This window comes from Zalophus californianus, chromosome 12 (genome assembly GCF_009762305.2).
Source record: "Zalophus californianus isolate mZalCal1 chromosome 12, mZalCal1.pri.v2, whole genome shotgun sequence".
Taxonomy (NCBI): domain Eukaryota; kingdom Metazoa; phylum Chordata; class Mammalia; order Carnivora; family Otariidae; genus Zalophus; species Zalophus californianus.
Window position 1 is genome coordinate 13,512,629 of NC_045606.1, and position 16,466 is coordinate 13,529,094.

Sequence of the window (16,466 nt, forward strand, 5' to 3'; positions counted from 1 at the left end):
GTGGCAGAGCTCGCGATCGTGCTCGTCGTCCTATCCTCAGCAGCCAAAACACCAGATGCGCCGGGCGCTGACCTGCGGGGGAGTCCGGAGTCCTCCAAGTGCCCCCGGGGGTGGGGGAGCGGCCTCGGCCGCGCTCTCGGCTCGGGCAGCGCAACGCGGAAGTACCACCTTCGTCTCCGCTTCACTCCATCGCGCCCTGACGTTGGGTGCGAGTTCAGGGGAGGGGAGTGGGCGAGACAACAACACGCCTCCGCCGCCGCCTCCTCCGCGTCGACGTCGTCCTCCTGTGGTGGCGGCGACACACGGCGGGCGCCTCGGAAGTGGCCTGGGCCTGACAACAACTCCCGGCCTAGGGCCTCGCGCACTCTGCCGCCCGCAGGGACGGGCGGCGGGGCGGGGCGAGGCGGGGGCGACCGGGCTGCGGCTCACGGTTGGGGCAGCGAGTGTGCGGGGCTGGGCGGGGGGCTGTTTCCGGGGAGATAGGGGCGGGGGGGGGGAGTTTCTGAGCCTGTGGCGGTGGGTACGGGCCCTGACTTTCTTCTTCCTTCGCCGCCGCCGCGAACAGAGGTGGCGGAGGTCCCCTTTCCTCCGCTCCCCCCCCCCCCTCCACGAGGAGGCTCCTGGTGTGCGCGGCCGGCCCCGGCTCGCTCCTCCCCTTCCCTCTCCGATTCTCGTCAGGAGGAGGGAGGGCGACGGGACTTGCTGGTTGGGCCCTAACCTCTACAACCCCTCCTTCTCGCCTCGCTCTTTCGGCCTTTCCCCTCGGCCCTGACGCAAGGCCGGGGGCGCGCACGCACGTCACGCTCCGAGAAAGCCGAAGGTGAGTGGTGTTGGGGCAAAGGAGGCGGGAACAAAGTTGCCGCGCACCAGCGTGCTCGCTCCTGCCAGGGACGGGCGTGCGGGCCGGAAGTGGCGTAACGTAGAAACGGCTTCATTTCCGGTGAGGGTGGGACTATGTGTGAAGAAGGGTTAAAGAAAGGAGAGGTTTCGTGCACCGCCCACTGCTGTCGCTTGAGTCCCTTTGCAGTGATGGCATGCCGGTCGTGCCTGTTGCGTCCAACGTGCAGTTGCACCGTCCGCCTGTTGAAAGGTCACGGCAACAGCAAGAATTTGGGACTCATTAATAATGCCGTTAGGGGCCTTCTGGGCTGGGTAGTCACCCCATCATATACCCCAGCCAAACCCCCGGAAGAAAAGAGGGCACCCCGCAAAAGAAGGCGGAGGTGGCATTGGTTTAAACTGTCTTACCTACGCCCAAGTTCGAGGCCTCATCTTAAACCTAAAAACACACTTGGGAATCACAATCTCGAGCTTTAGTAACACTGAAATTCACTTTTTTAAAAAAAAGCCTTAAGTTAATTCGGGGAGTAAATGAAACGTCAAAAGGGACTACTGGAAATCCCAGAATTATTACCAGCAGCTTGAAGTCAATATTTGCTCAAGTGAGGGCTGCCCTCCCGGCACTTCACCCACTTTCTCCTTGATACCTAAACCTGTGGAACCACCAAACTGTAGCCATAGGGTGACTTCACGTCTCATTTCTTGTCTTAACAAGTTTACCTTTCAGTGATAGACTGGGCTCATAGGATAACTGAATTAAAACTTAAAGGGGTTATTGGCTCTGAATATGCTTGAAATATCTTGCCTTTTTTAGAGATTTTTAAGTAATCTCTACACCCAACATGGGGCTCAAACCCGAAGGTCAAGAGTCCAGTGCTTTACCAACTGAGCCAGGCAGGTGGCTTTCATGTGCTTGAAAAGAAAAGCTAAGCAGTCCACTCAGTGACCATATAGCAACCCCTTTGCGAGTTTATTTTTTCAGATCATCAATTGGTTCTTAGTTCCCAAACACTTGGTATCCATCCATCATTGATGCCCTAGTGTAAATATTTTTAATTGGCTTGACACCCACTAACACTATATTTAAGCCTGGACTAATCTAAGCTAAAAATCAGACTTCAGTGAAAGAATTAATACAAAGGGTGTGTGTTTACTGAAGGATAAAGGAGGAGGCAAAGCATTGCCCAGGAAGGTAGACCTGGGTGGGCCACACAGTGGGGCCTAGTGTGCAGCCCGCAGGAAGTGGTAAGGGCACTGGGAAGCTGAATAGAAAAGTAAGGGGCAAGGTGCATGTGCTATGGTGAACGCTGTGAATTGTGTAAGAATTGAATCACAGACCTGTACCTCTGAAACAGATAATACATTATATGTTAAAAAAAAAAAAAAGAAGATAGTAGGAAGGGAAAAATGAAGGGGGGGAAATCGGAGGGGGAGACGAACCATGAGAGACGATGGACTCTGAGAAACAAACAGGGTTCTAGAGGGGAGAGGGGGTGGGGGGATGGGTTAGCCTGGTGATGGGTATTAAAGAGGGCACGTATTGAATGGAGTACTGGGTGTTATACGCAAACAATGATTCACGGAACACTACATCAAAAACTAATGATGTATGGCGATTAACATAATAAAATTAAATTTAAAAAAAAAGAAAAATAAGGGGCAGGGTGCCTAAAACAAATTTCTCCTTGGTAGTATTGCTGAGTGAAGGTCTTATAGCCTGCTAAAGACCAGTTAGCAAGTGGCTTTTTCCAAAAAATAGGATTAACCTCTACTATCATTGGACTTTGAAAAGCCTGGAGTAACAAGAGGAGAGCAAAATAAGAGGTTTATTTAGCAGTTTCTCAAATCTATAACCAATTTCACTTGAGAATGTCATCTATACTTGCGGAAAAACAAAAAACTTTGACCCATAATAAATGGGTAGCTTCCAGACCAGGTTGCAAACAGAAAAGATGTACTAAAATATTTTTAGTGGGGTTTTGCTGCCCACATTTTTCTGCAAAGATTCTATCTTGAGAAGAATGGAAAGAAGAAATGAAGCATTGTGAGCTCCTTCAAGATACCTTCCTGCATACACTGAAATACTAATAATAGAGTTAAACTAAGAAAAAAAGAGAGAGAGAAAGACCTTTGAATTAGAAGCCATCTGTTTCTATAAGCTTGTCAACTTGTATTCATATAAAAAGATTTGAAATTGCCACTTGGGACAATATTGCTGTTTGTGTGTTATAACCTATTGCCTCCTGATTTTAAAAGAAAAAAAAGCAGGTGGTAAGTTTTTTGCTTTCTTTACTTATCTAACAGTCATACCATACCATATCAGCTGTTCTTAAAGTGTGGCTTGAGACTAAAACCTATTCAGTGACTCATGCTGTCAAAACTATTTTCATAATAAGACAGGATTTGTCTTTATCACTCTCGTTTCATGAATGTACAATGTAGTTTTCCAGAGACAACATGACATCATCATTCTGATGGCTAATGGAATGTGTGTTTGTGTGTTTGTGTGTTTTCTAGAATGTTCTACGGTATTAGGCCTCTCAAATATGTAAACATTTGGAATATCTGCATAACTCAATGAACTAATATTCTCCAAATGACTAATGGATGATGTTATAAAATCATGAGTAAAACATTCATTCAAAGCACAAGACTGACCAATGGGCTTTGATATAACAGTATAAAAAGTTCATTGATACGATTTCAGATTCCACTTTACAACTAACCTTTAAAAAACTACCGTGGAGTTTTGGTGTAGTATCAAAGAATAACCACAGATGTCTGGAAAGGCTATTAAAATATTCCCTCTCTTTTCCAAGGCACTATCTTGTTCATGTATTTTCACCAAAACAACATACTGCAACAAATTGCATAAGCAGGCGGAAGTGAGAATCAGTTTCAGTTCTGTTAAACCGATCAGTAAAGAGATTTGCAGAAACATTAATCCTCTCGTTTTTGTTTTGTTTGTAAAGATAGTTAATTTAAGTGTTCTCCGTGTTAATATATGATGGGGTTATTGTTATTTTGAATGAATACTTTTTAATTTTCTACATTTTTAATATCAATAGATATAACTCACATAAATGAAACTCTTTGTGGTCCTCAAAATATTTTAAGAGTATAAAGGGATCTTCAGACCAAAGCCTTTGAGAAATAGTATACAAAATCATTAAAATTCTGATTCTCTGCTTCGTGCTTCTAATGATTTCTTTTTTAAGATTTTATTTATTTGACAGAGAGAGACACAGTGAGAGAGGGAACACAAGCAGGGGGAGTGGGAGGGGGAAGCAGGCTTCCCACAGAGCAGGGAGCCCAATGCGGGGCATGATCCCAGGACCCTGGGATCATGACCTGAGCTGAAGGCAGACGCTTAAAGACTGAGCCACCCAGGCGCCCCCTTCTAATGATTTCTGCAGTGTCTTTCAACACTGTTCCTCCTCTAGAAGAGTTTGGTTGTTTGACTTTCAATTAGGTTTTTCTCCACCTTGAAACAAATTAAGCTCTTTTTATGTCAAACCACTATTCTTTATCATAAGGAAGATTATCAGCTTATTATTGTTAGAAAAGCTGAAACAATGGAACTTTTCAATTTAACAAGAAAAACATAGTGGCTAGAAATTACTGAGCACTTGTTTTGTATCAGGCTCTGTGCTAAGTGCTCTATTTTCTCATTTAATCCTCTCATCAGTACCTAGAAGTACAGTGACTATAATTCTGGGCTTATGCTACTTGTTCAAGCATAATTGTCAATATTATCCCCTTTCCATCACATTAAAGTTTTCCAGTTTGGACTTAAATTATCTTATCATCCTACTTGTAAAAATTATTATCCACAGTTTACAAATGAGGAAACCGATGCATCAATAGATTAAATGTCTTGCCCAAAGTACATTGCTAGAAAATATGAATCTGGGATCCTAACCCAAATCTGTCTAGCTTCATAGTCCAGTCTTTTAAGAATTACAAGATGTTTCTGGGGTACCTGGGTGGCTCAGTTGGTTAAGTGTCTGACTCTTGATTTTGGCTCAGGTCATGATCTCATGAGTTGTGAGATTGGGCTCCTCCCTGGTCATGGAGTCTGCTTGGGATTCTCTCTCTCCCTCTCCCTTGGTGCCTCCCTCTCTAAAAAAAAAAAAAAAGAATTACAAGATGTTTCACAGTGATATCAGTACTGAGATTTGTATTGAACACAACTATAGCAATAAATTCCCCAATAAACACAAAATTTATGATAAAATTTTAAGATCAATTTCACTAGTAAAACTCAGAAATTAAAGATGTGCCTCTCCCATGCTCATCTGTCACACAGGTCAGAACCCATACTGGGTATCAATCCTTTGCAGAAGAGCAATGCTGCCTCTGTGTGTGAGTACGTGTGGAGTTGGGGGGTAGGGGAAGGAATAAAGTTCTTCCTGGTTCAATAAAGCTGAAGAGTACCTATTTATAGAACAGGAATGGTGGACTAAACTGCTAGAGGCCTTCCTAATATGGATTCTCCCTGATCATAAGTAACAGAACACTGGTTTTGCAGGGGGTATAAATATGCCTAGCTAAAAACTACATCTCCCAGCACTCTTTGCAGATGAAGGACATAAACATATTATGCAGTTCTGGCCAATGAAATGTGAGTGGAAGTTGTTGGATGAGCCTTCTGTAAATGCTTCTTAAAATGGAAGGCAAATTTAACTACCCTGTGTCTTTTGCCCTTCACCCTGACTTTTCTTTATGTCTGGAATTCAAATGAAATACTGGAGTTTGAGCAGCCATCTTGTGACTGCAAAGGAATAAGCATGTGCTGAGGATCACGAGGTGAAGGGAGGCCAGAGGGGCTTGTCTCCCTGAGGATACTGTGCATGTGTCAAACCAACCCTGGACAAAAAAAGACATAGAGCTGGTAATATGTTTAAGCCACTGCTTTTTCCAATTTTGTTGAAGCCAAACTAAATTCCTAAATATTGCAGTGTGACCCAGGTTCATCCCACTTCCATGATGGGTATCATTAATTAATGATAGCACTCCTTCCTGCACATTCTAAATATAGCCTCAGACTCCAACTCAAAATAAGTGCCTGAAACCCACACAGGAGCAGATCAGCCACATTGCCCAGGAGCTCGGGCTTGAGAAGGACATGGGCCAAGTGTGGCTCTGCGGCACTCACCAGAAGGGCAAACAATTTAGCAGTGACTATTCGGGATGAGAGGATTTTGAGGCTGCAGGTCTCCTATCTCAGGGGCACCAGAATACTTTTCTATAGCACCAGGGCCTGATTTTGGTATCCCAGGCTAAGTCCCTCACTCCATCCCTTTCCCTGTGTGTCTATTACCCTCTGGGCTCCCCCATGCATTCAAACTGAGGTGCCTGCCCCTTCCCAGGAGTGGGGAAAGAAGAGAGGGGAGAGCTATGGGAAGAGAACCCTGGGGTTTATACCAGGGCTTTGGGGATTAAGTTCTTCATTCACTAAGAAAGGAATTGGGAATACGAAGGGTAGGGGGACAAGGAGTTTTGGGGGAATTTGTTGGAAGGAAGGTGAAGTTCAGTGATGCTCTTGATTTTATTTTATTTTTTATTTTTTATTTATTTATTTATTTATTTTTGATGCTCTTGATTTTAATCCATACATCACTCATCACTTTGTTCTTAAAGAAGCCTGGGGAGAGAGAGAGAGGTAATGCATTTCAGAAAAACATAGTATTTGTGACAAAATTTTAAGGTGAATTTCACTAGTAAAGCTCTGAAGTAATAGATGTGCTGCTCCCATGCTCATCTCTCACATGGTTCAGAGGCCCATTACCAACAGGTCAGAGAGATACCAGCAATTAAACCATGTTTCATGCCTGTCCTGGTGCAATATTTGCGATGATTTGGGGACATAAAAAGATGCTCAACATCATTAACAATTAGGGAAATTCAGATAAAAACCACAATGAGATACCACTTCAAACACTAGAATGGTTATAATCAATAGACAACTTTTGTTGAAAAATGTGAAGAAAATGGAACCCTCATACATTGCTGGTAAGAATGTAAAAATGGTACAGCTGCTTTGGAAAACAGTTCGGCAGTTCCTCAAAATGTTAAACACAGAATTTCAATGTGACCCAGCAATGCTACCCCTAAGTATATACCTATGAGTTGTGAAAACGTATCTCCATGGAAAAACTTGTACATGAATGTTTGTAGCAGCATAATTCATGATAGCCAAAAGTAGAAAAAGCCCAAATGTCCATCAATAGATGAACAGATAAACAACATGTGACACAGTCATACAATATAGTATTTGTCAGCAATAAACAGGAATGGATTTCTGATGCATGCTACAACATGGATGAACTTTGAAAACATTATGCCAAAATAAGCCTTAGTTTCTGTCTTTTAATTGTCACCCAAATTACAAAGTAGACACTATTTTTTTTAATTTTGTTTTAGTTAATCTCTACACCCAATGTGGGGCTCAAAATTATAACCCCAAGATCAAGAGTTGCATGCTCTGTGGCCTCAGCCAGTCACGGTCCCCAAGGTAGACAGTATTATTCCCATTTAACAGTTAAGGGCAGTACAGCTCAAAGAGATTAAGTTGTCTACAGCCACATAAACAATAATGTGAAATAGGAATGTTAATGGAAAATGTATTCTTTTTTTAAGATTAATTTATTTTAGAGAGAGAGAGTGTGTGCATGCAAGCAGGGATGAGGGGCAGAGGGAGAGGGAGAGAATCTTAAGCAGACCCCCACTGACTAGGGAGCCAGACATGGGGCTCGATCTCACGACCCATGAGATCACAACCTAAGCCAAAATCAAGAGTCCAATGTTCAACCAGCTGAGCTACCCAGGTGCCCCACTGCAAAATGTATTCTAAACACAGATAAAAACACTTATTTAAGGTAGTGTTTTTTGATATGTAGCCATGTAATCCTTTCCTTTTCCTCTACTGTGTCCTCAGTGACCACACAAATATCATCCATCTCTTCATCTCTCCTGTTGGTGCCTGGCGTTTTTCCCAGTGACCTGAGTATAGCTAAGAATTTCCAGTAGAAATCAGGGGATTGTAGAGCTGGAAAGATTCTTTAAAGTTGAACTCAATCCCCTCATACTCCCTTTATTGGGTAGAAACTGAGATTTACACAAATGAAATGTCTTGTTTAAGGTCCTACTGCTACTTTGTATAAGAAATCCAGGGTGTTTTTTTTTGTTGTTTTTGTTTGTTTGTTTGTTTTTTGTTTTGTTTTGTTTTGTTTTGTTTTGGTCTCCCTTCAGTATTCTTCTTACATTAGACTCACAGTTTTCAAACTCACTAGCGGTACTCAAAGACATTCCAAGGGGCATATATGCTGGGAGAGTTTTGAGAAATTAGTGGTCAGATCCTCAACTTCCATACTTCTAAAATTGATCTGCTTGAGAATGTTCTTGTGGTCAAAGGTATTTTGCAGGTTCTCCTCCTCCCACTATACAAAACAAGGACAACAACACTCATTCTCTAATCTTAGTGACACATTGCCCAAAAGTGCAAGAACAAAGACAAACCAAGCCACAAATGAAAACACTAGTGTGAGGAAGGCTTTTTAAATAAGGACAACCTGTCTCATTATAGTAGTTGTTAACACATTTCTATGGACACAAGAATTAATAGGGGGCATATGAACTAATGTCTAAAAATGATTAATCCAAACATGAAATATTTTTGCTATTTTGATCAATCGTATATTACTGATAGTTGAAATTTTGCCTCACACTAGAAAAATTCTAACATTCATAAATTTCTTTTATACATATTTTTATAGCAGCGTGTTAAGATAAGGTGATCAATTAAAAACTTTAAAGCAAAAATGTGTGTTAGTATATTACATTAGGATAAAATTATGTGAGAGAAGTTGAATGCAAATACAAATTCAAAGAGAAAGGAACATTGTAAAATTCTGCCTATTGAAGGTTGATGTAGTTTTTCTAAAAGAATAATACTGAGGGTGATGGCTGGCTGGCTCAATTGGTAAAACATGCAACTCTTGATCTTGGGGTTGTAAATTCCAGCCCAACATTGGGTGTAGAGATTACTTAAAAAGAAAATCCTACAAAACAAAGAAACAAAAGAATGATAGTGGGTATCAAATAGCTATCATTTGAGAGTCTTTTGGATACACACAAAATGATCTAATAGTTTTATTTATTTATTTTTTTTTTGGTGAAAAAAATTTAATTTAGATTTAGCCAGCTGGACTCAGTTTAGATGATTCCAATTTTGTTGACAACATCCAAAGCATCATAGTCAGGAGCCAGTCCAACATATGCCTTCTTCTCTCCATCAGGCCTGATCAAGGTGTTGACCTTGGCCACGTCAATGTCGTAGAGCTTCTTCTCAGCCTGTTTGATCTGGTGCTTATTGGCCTTGACATCCACAATGAACACAAGTGTGTTGTTGTCTTCTATTTTCTTCATGGCTGACTCAGTGGTCAGGGGGAACTTGATGATGGCATAGTGATCAAGCTTGTTTCTCCTGGGGGCGCTCTTTCGAGGATATTTGGGCTGCCTTCGCAGACGCAGTGTCTTGGGTCGTCAGAACATAGGTGACGTGCGGATTTTCTTTTTTGTGTGACTGTGGACGCCTTTCAGCACCGCTTTCTTGGCCTTCAAAGCCTTTGCTTTGGCTTCGGCTTTAGAAGGGGCAGGGGCTTCCTTCTTAGCCTTCGGCGCCATCTTAGTAAAAGGGCCTAATAGTTTTATTTTTAAAATATTAATATTTATAGGGGCACATGGGTGGCTCAGTCAGTTGAGCCTCTGAATTCTAGTTTCAGCTCAGGTCGTGATCTTAGGGTCCTCAGATCAGCCGCAGGTTGGACTCCGTGCTCAGCGGGAAATCTGCGTGGGGTTCTCTCTCTCCCTCTCCCTCTGCCTCTCCCCCAGATCTCTCTCTCTCTCTCTAAAATAAATAAATCTTTAAAAAAAATAAATGTTAATATTTATAATACAACAGAAAATTGCCTCCTTTGCAAATATTTTAATTTATAATGAGAAGAATCTTAAATGTTAATATTAAAATATACAAAGGTATATAGAGGGTTTCAAAATTATTATAGGAAGTATAAGCAGAAAAACCTGAAGGGTACTGTTACAGACAATCCTCTGTAGAATATTGATGACTCATAAAAATCCATTACCATTGTAGAAAAAAATTCTCAATAAATCTGCTAATTTTTAACTCACTATTACCATTTCTACACATAAAAGAAAGCACAATATCATTGCTCTTTTAAAAAAAGTTTTTGAAGTCTTGAAGTAACAGAGATTTTTGCTCCCACTCCTAAATTTTGCAACCTTTTCTTATACAATATTCCCCAGGAACCAAGGCAGTTTCTGCTTAAAACCCTTTTCCTTAAACTGCTTATATGGGAAGGTGCTAAAACCTTCATGGGATTCATATTACTTTTCATGATCTGAATGCCACTTTTTGCTCCATATTTATCTTTTTATCTCTGTGCAAACTCTGCACATTAGTCCCAGTCAACTTCTTTTCAGCTCTTTGAAAGTCCTGTACCTCTCTCAACTCCGGTCCTTCTCATGGGCTCTTCCCTCTATTTGGAATACTCACCCTGCCTCCTACCTCTCGACTGTATCTAATTTTTACATATCCAGATTTCAACTTAAATATCCCTTGAAGCTTTCTCTGACACCCCCTGCCACTCCCATCACTGAGGTCGGGTTAAATGCCCCTCCTTTGTGTTCCTGATGAATAGTGTTCTTCTCCACCAAGCTTGTACTGCAATCATCTCTTTCCTCATTTATATCCTCCAATAGACTGTCGGGTCCAAGATAGTAGGGACAGTGTCTACTTTACTCGTCATCCTCTTCTTGAGGCCTGCACTACGTATGGTACCTGGTAGGTGCTTAATGAATACTGGGAGAATTAATGAATGGCTGGACTGATTTTTCTGATTTATCAATTAAAATAATTCCACTGAAAGTTAACAGCTACTCTAAAAATCTTAAGTTAAAAAGGAATTTATTGGAGACATGTAAAGGGCTCATGAATTGATGGGAAGCTCTAATATCAGGGCTTGAAAAATAGCTAAAGACCCAGTTAAGTCCAGACAGCAAGAAAGCAGGAAAATGTTAGCAAGAATAGCTGAGGAAGGACACACCACCTTTGTCGTAGGGCACTGCTCTTTGGAGATAATCTCCCCACCGCTGTGAATTAAAATTCATCCCCTCTTTATCTTTCTGTCACTTTGGGTCAAGATGCACATTTCTGGAGAAAAAAAAAATGATGATTGGCTAAAGCTTTTGTGCCCATGCAGGCTGCTAGGGGATATGGCCCCTTCCACTTCCAGACTGGTAAGGAGGGCCTGCCTCTCAACAAGACAGCAGGGGAGTTCCCACAAACAGGAAGCAGGGATGGTTACAGTGCGGCCAAGCAAGTCCAGCTGTCCATTACAGCTGTCTAGAACTAAAGCAAAGTATGTGTTCCCATACAGAGCAGTTTGTTTTGGTGCCATATGTGTATTTAGGTCCCCTAGAATAGCTTAAAAAGTAATGAAACACAAGAATTGAGCATGATGTTTTCAGAGAAACATAATCTTCATTCTGTTGCCAAATGGAATATTCAGTAATTCAGATGTGTTTATGCTAGAAGTTTTACTTAATGAAGAGCTCAGTTAAGGATAGAAAGAGAAATTACAAAATAGACACTTAAAACATCAACTGAAAAGAACTTCAAGTATTTCGGGTTGCATTATACATAGGTTATTTCCTGCTACATTCTCGATTGTTGTACTTTCTGTGGAAATAGGCATGAGCCTAGAAATCCAAAGGACGTTGAAAATCACACAACAGTTTAAAATGTCTGTCTGAATTTTGAGGAAAACTTGCAGTAATTAATATTTACCTTGAACCAACAAGATTTCAGGCTTATATAAACAAAGATGAAGGGGTTTTCTCAGATATGGAAGAAATGAACCATCTAAGAAAAAAAAAGTTTAGCATCAATCTGAAGAATCAGGGATGAAAAAGAAGTATATGTCAACACAAAACCCTGCACATCAGTGTTTATAGAAGCTTTATTCATAATTTCCAAAATTTGGAAGCAACCAAGATATCCTTCAGTAAGTGAATGGACAAACCAACTGTGGTACATCCATACACTAGAATATTACTCAGCGATGAAAAGAATTGAGCTATCAAGCCACAAAAGACATGGAGGAAACTCAGGTGCATACCACTAAGTGAAAGAAGCCAATGTGAAAAGGCTGCTTTAGGGCGCCTGGGTGGCTCAGTCAAATAAGAGATTGCCTTTGGCTCAGATCCTGATCGTGGGGTCCTGGGATCAAGCCCCACATCAGGCTCTCTGCTCAGCAGGGAGTCTCCCTCTCCCTCTGTGCACTCTCTCTCTCTCTCTCTCCAATAAATAAATAATCTTTAAAAAAGAAATAAAAAGTTACCTACTGTAGGATTCTAACTATACAACATTCTGGGAAAGGCAAAACTGGAGATAGTAAAAAGATCAGCGGTTCTTGGGGGAGAGTGGGGTGTATGTAGGTGGAACAAGGAATATTTTTAAGGAAGTGAACTGTTCTGTATGATACTGTAAAGGTAGGTATGTGTCATTATACATTTGTCAAAAATCCATAGAATTTACAACACAGAGTGAACTCAATGTAAACCATGAACTTCAGTTAATAATAATGAATCCATACTGACTCGCTAATTGTAATGAACATAACACAGTAATGCCGGATTTTAATAGAAGAAACTAGAGGGTGAGGAGTATATGGGAACTCTCTGTCTTGCTAAATTTTTCTTTTTTTTTAAGATTTTATTTATGCATTTGAGACAAGAGATACAGAGAAAGAGAGAGCATGAGCAGGGAGAGAGGCAGAGGGAGAGGGAGAAGCAGGCTCCCCGCTGAGCCAGGAGCCCAATGTGGGGCTCGATTCCAGGACCCTGGGATCATGACCTGAGCTGAAGGCAGACACCCAGTCATCTGAGCCAACCAGGCAACCCTGTCTTGCTCAATTTTTCTGCTCAAAAAAGTAAAGTCTATTTTTTAAAAAGAGAGAGGCATATACAAGTGTAACTTCAAAATACTATAAATGTCTTAGCTACATTTATCATAGTATCTATCATAATACTAAAATTGATAATAAAATTGATTGGTATTTTCTTCACAAGTGGCAGGTGAAACATGCTGAGGAATAAGAATGAAATAGATGGACATAAACACACAAAGTATTTACTGATGGGGTTAGCCAACCCCCCAGATGAAACCCAATGATCCTCACGTCCTTTTTATTGTGGTTTTAAGCCCCTAAATTTTGCAGTATTTGTTATGCAACAATAGATAACTAATACAATGCATTTCAACTAGGATTAAATCAATGGATCCACATCACAAAGTAAAAATCCTAAGAACACATGGACAACTCTGGAACTGTAGGGTATAGGAAGTATTACAGAGGGAAAGAAAGAGGGGGCAGAATCAGAATGATCTCAAGGAGTCTAGGGGACAGACCAGCTGTGAAAGAGAATAGTTGCCAGTCCGGTGATGACACCTGGAGGTTGGGGAGGACAGGAGAATTCCTTTCTAGAGAACTGCCAAGAAAGGATAAAGGTTGCTAGGAAGGGGTTGGTACAGTAGAGAAAAGCTCTTCCTTCTGGCATGTGAGAAGTTTCCATCATAAAAACCAGCCCTTGACCTGTACTCTCAAGGGAGTCTTATCAGTTAAGAACTCCTTCTTCTATGGACTCTGAAAAACAAACTGAGGGTTCTAGAGGGGAGGGGCGTTGGGGGATGGGTTAGCCCAGTGATGGGTATTAAGGAGGGCACAGATTGAATGGAGCACTGGGTGTTATACGCAGACAATGAATCATGGATCACCACATCAAAAACTAATGATGTAATGAATGTTGAATAACAACATAATAAAATAAAATTTAAAAAAAGAAGAGAATCTCCTTCTTTGTGTACAAATCATCCAGTCTTACTGGTACCCCCTTTTTTAAAAAAAAAGAAGAAATCAACTTTATTGTAAAATCAATTTAGGTATGATATAGTGGCAGATGTACAAGGCATGTCACCACCACACAAAGAATAAATAGTCTTCATTCACAAAAACAAAAAGTTTCCTCGTGCCCCTTTGCAATCAATCCCCACTGCCACCACCACCCCGCGCCAGACAAGTTTTCATGTTCTAGAATTTCTGATGAATTGTATCATAAAGTATGCAGTACTGGCTTCTCTTGCTGGATGTAATTGAGATTTGTCATGTTGTAGCTTTTATCAGGAACTCCTTTCTTCCTATTGCGGAGTAAGTACTACATCATATGGATGTACCACATTGTTGTTGTTTTTAAGATTTTCTATTTATTTATTCAAGAGAGTGTGTGAACGAGAGAGAGACAGCAGGAGTGGGGAGAGAGGCAGAGGAAGAGGGAGAAGAAGACTCCCCGCTGAGCAGGGAGCCCAATGGCTCGATCCCAGGACCCTGGGATCATGACCTGAGCCGAAGGCAGACGCTTAACCGACTCAGCCACGCCCGCGCCCCTGTTTATCCATTCACCTGTGGTTGGACATTCAGGTTGTTTCCATTTGATAGCTATTATGTATAAAACTATTAAATTCACGTATCCACTATTAGAGTCTCATATAGAATGGTTTCACAGCCCTAAAAAAATCTCCTGTGATTCACCTATTTAACCCTCTCCTGTTCCCCTCAAGCCTCTGGCCACTCACTGATCTTTTTAACATTACTCTAGTTTACCTTTTCCATAATGTAATTGTAATTGTCATTATACAAGTAGTCTTTTCAGACTGGCATTTTTTCACTTAGCAGTATGTATTTAAGATTCATTCATGTCTTTTTGTGGTTTGATAGCTAATTTCTTTTCATCACTGAAAAATATTCCAGTGTATGGATGCGCCACAATTTGCTTATCTATTCACCTATCAAAGGATATCTTTGTTGCTTCCAATTTTGAGTGATTATGAATAAAGCTGAGATCACGATTTTTGTGCAGGGTTCTGTGTAAACATAATGTTTCAGATCAATTGAGTAAAAACCTAGGAGTGCAATTGCTCGATCATATAATAATATTATGTCTGAACTATTTTTAGCTTTGTAAGAAACTGCCAAAATGTTTGTACCGTTTTCCATTTTCAACTGGCAATGAATGAGTTCCTGTTCTCCACATGCTCACCAGCAACAGGTATTGTCAGTTTTTGAATTTTAGCAATTCTAACAGGTATATAGTAGTATCTGATTGTTGTTTTAATTTGAAGATCCCTTATGTCAAATGCTATTGAGCATTTTTCATACGCTTATTTGCCATCTGTATATCTTCTTTGATGTGTGTGGGGAGCTTTTTGTTTTGTTTTTTAGATCTAGAGCACCTTTTTACAATTTGGGTTATTTTCTTATTGTTGAGCTTTAAGCATTCTTTGTATATTTTTCATACAAGTCTTTTATCAGATATGTGTTTTCCAAATATTTTTCCGCCTGTCTAGGCTTGGTTTTGATTGTCTTCCCAGGACAGATGTTTTTAATTTTTATAAAGTACAACTTACCAAATTTTTCTTTCATAGGTCATGCTTTCGGTGTATCTAAAAATTCATCACCAAACCCAAGGTCAAATATATTTTCTCCTATGTTCCAACTGGAAGTTTTACAGTTCTGCATTTTAACATTTGGTCAGTGATTGCTTTTTAATTTTCATGAAAGGTATTTAAAATGTTTTTTTAATACTTCACTTTCTTGTCCACAATAGCCAAACTGTGGAAAGAGCCAAAATGTCCATCGACAGATGAATGGATAAAAGAGGATGTGGTATATATACACAAAGGAATATTATGCAGCCATCAAAAGGAATGAAATCTTGCCATTTGCAATGACGTGGATGGAACTGGAGGGTGTTATGCTGAGCGAAATAAGTCAATCAGAGAAAGACATGTATCATATGACCTCACTGATATGAGGAATTCTTAATCTCAGGAAACAAACTGAGGGTTGCTGGAGTGGTGGGGGGTGGGAGGGATGGGGTGGCTGGGTGATAGACATTGGGGAGGGTATGTGCTATGGTGAGCGCTGTGAATTGTGCAAGACTGTTGAATCACAGATCTGTAGCTCTGAAACAAATAATGCAATATACGTTAAGAAAAAAAAAGAAGAAGATAGCAGGAGGGGAAGAATGAAGGGGGGTAAATTGGAGTGGGAGACGAACCATGAGAGATGATGGACTCTGAAAAACAAACTGAGGGTTCTAGAGGGGAGGAGGGTGGGGGGATGGGTTAACCTGGTGATGGGTATTAAAGAGGACACGTTCTGTGTGGAGCACTGGGTGTTATGCACAAGCAATGAATCATGGAACACTACATCAAAAACTAATGATGTAATGTATGGTGATTAACATAACAATAAAAAATTAAAAAATAAATAAAAATAAAAGCACTCAAAAAAATACTTCACTTTCTTCAGTTTATTGCTAATATTTGGATTACAGCTGATTTTTGTATATTGGCCTGCTATTCTTTTAGCTTGCTAAATTCACATGTTAGTTCTATTAAGTTTTTTGTAGATTCTTTAGGATTTTCCACAAATATGATTATGCTATCACTAATAAAGTGTTTTACTTCTTCCTTTTCAATC

The 16,466-nt window shown here is 40.6% G+C and overlaps 1 protein-coding gene and 1 pseudogene across 1 annotated transcript; one reads left to right on the forward strand and one right to left on the reverse strand.

Annotated features, from left to right (window-relative positions):
- Positions 1-55: 55 nt before the first annotated feature.
- LOC118356156 lies at positions 56-15,639 on the forward strand. Its single transcript, XM_035723392.1, has 2 exons — positions 56-820; positions 15,589-15,639. Exon 1 carries the CDS (start codon positions 56-58, stop codon positions 770-772), a length of 717 nt encoding a protein of 238 aa, XP_035579285.1. The 3' UTR covers positions 773-820; positions 15,589-15,639.
- LOC113911656 lies at positions 8,325-9,554 on the reverse strand (annotated as a pseudogene).
- Positions 15,640-16,466: the final 827 nt, after the last annotated feature.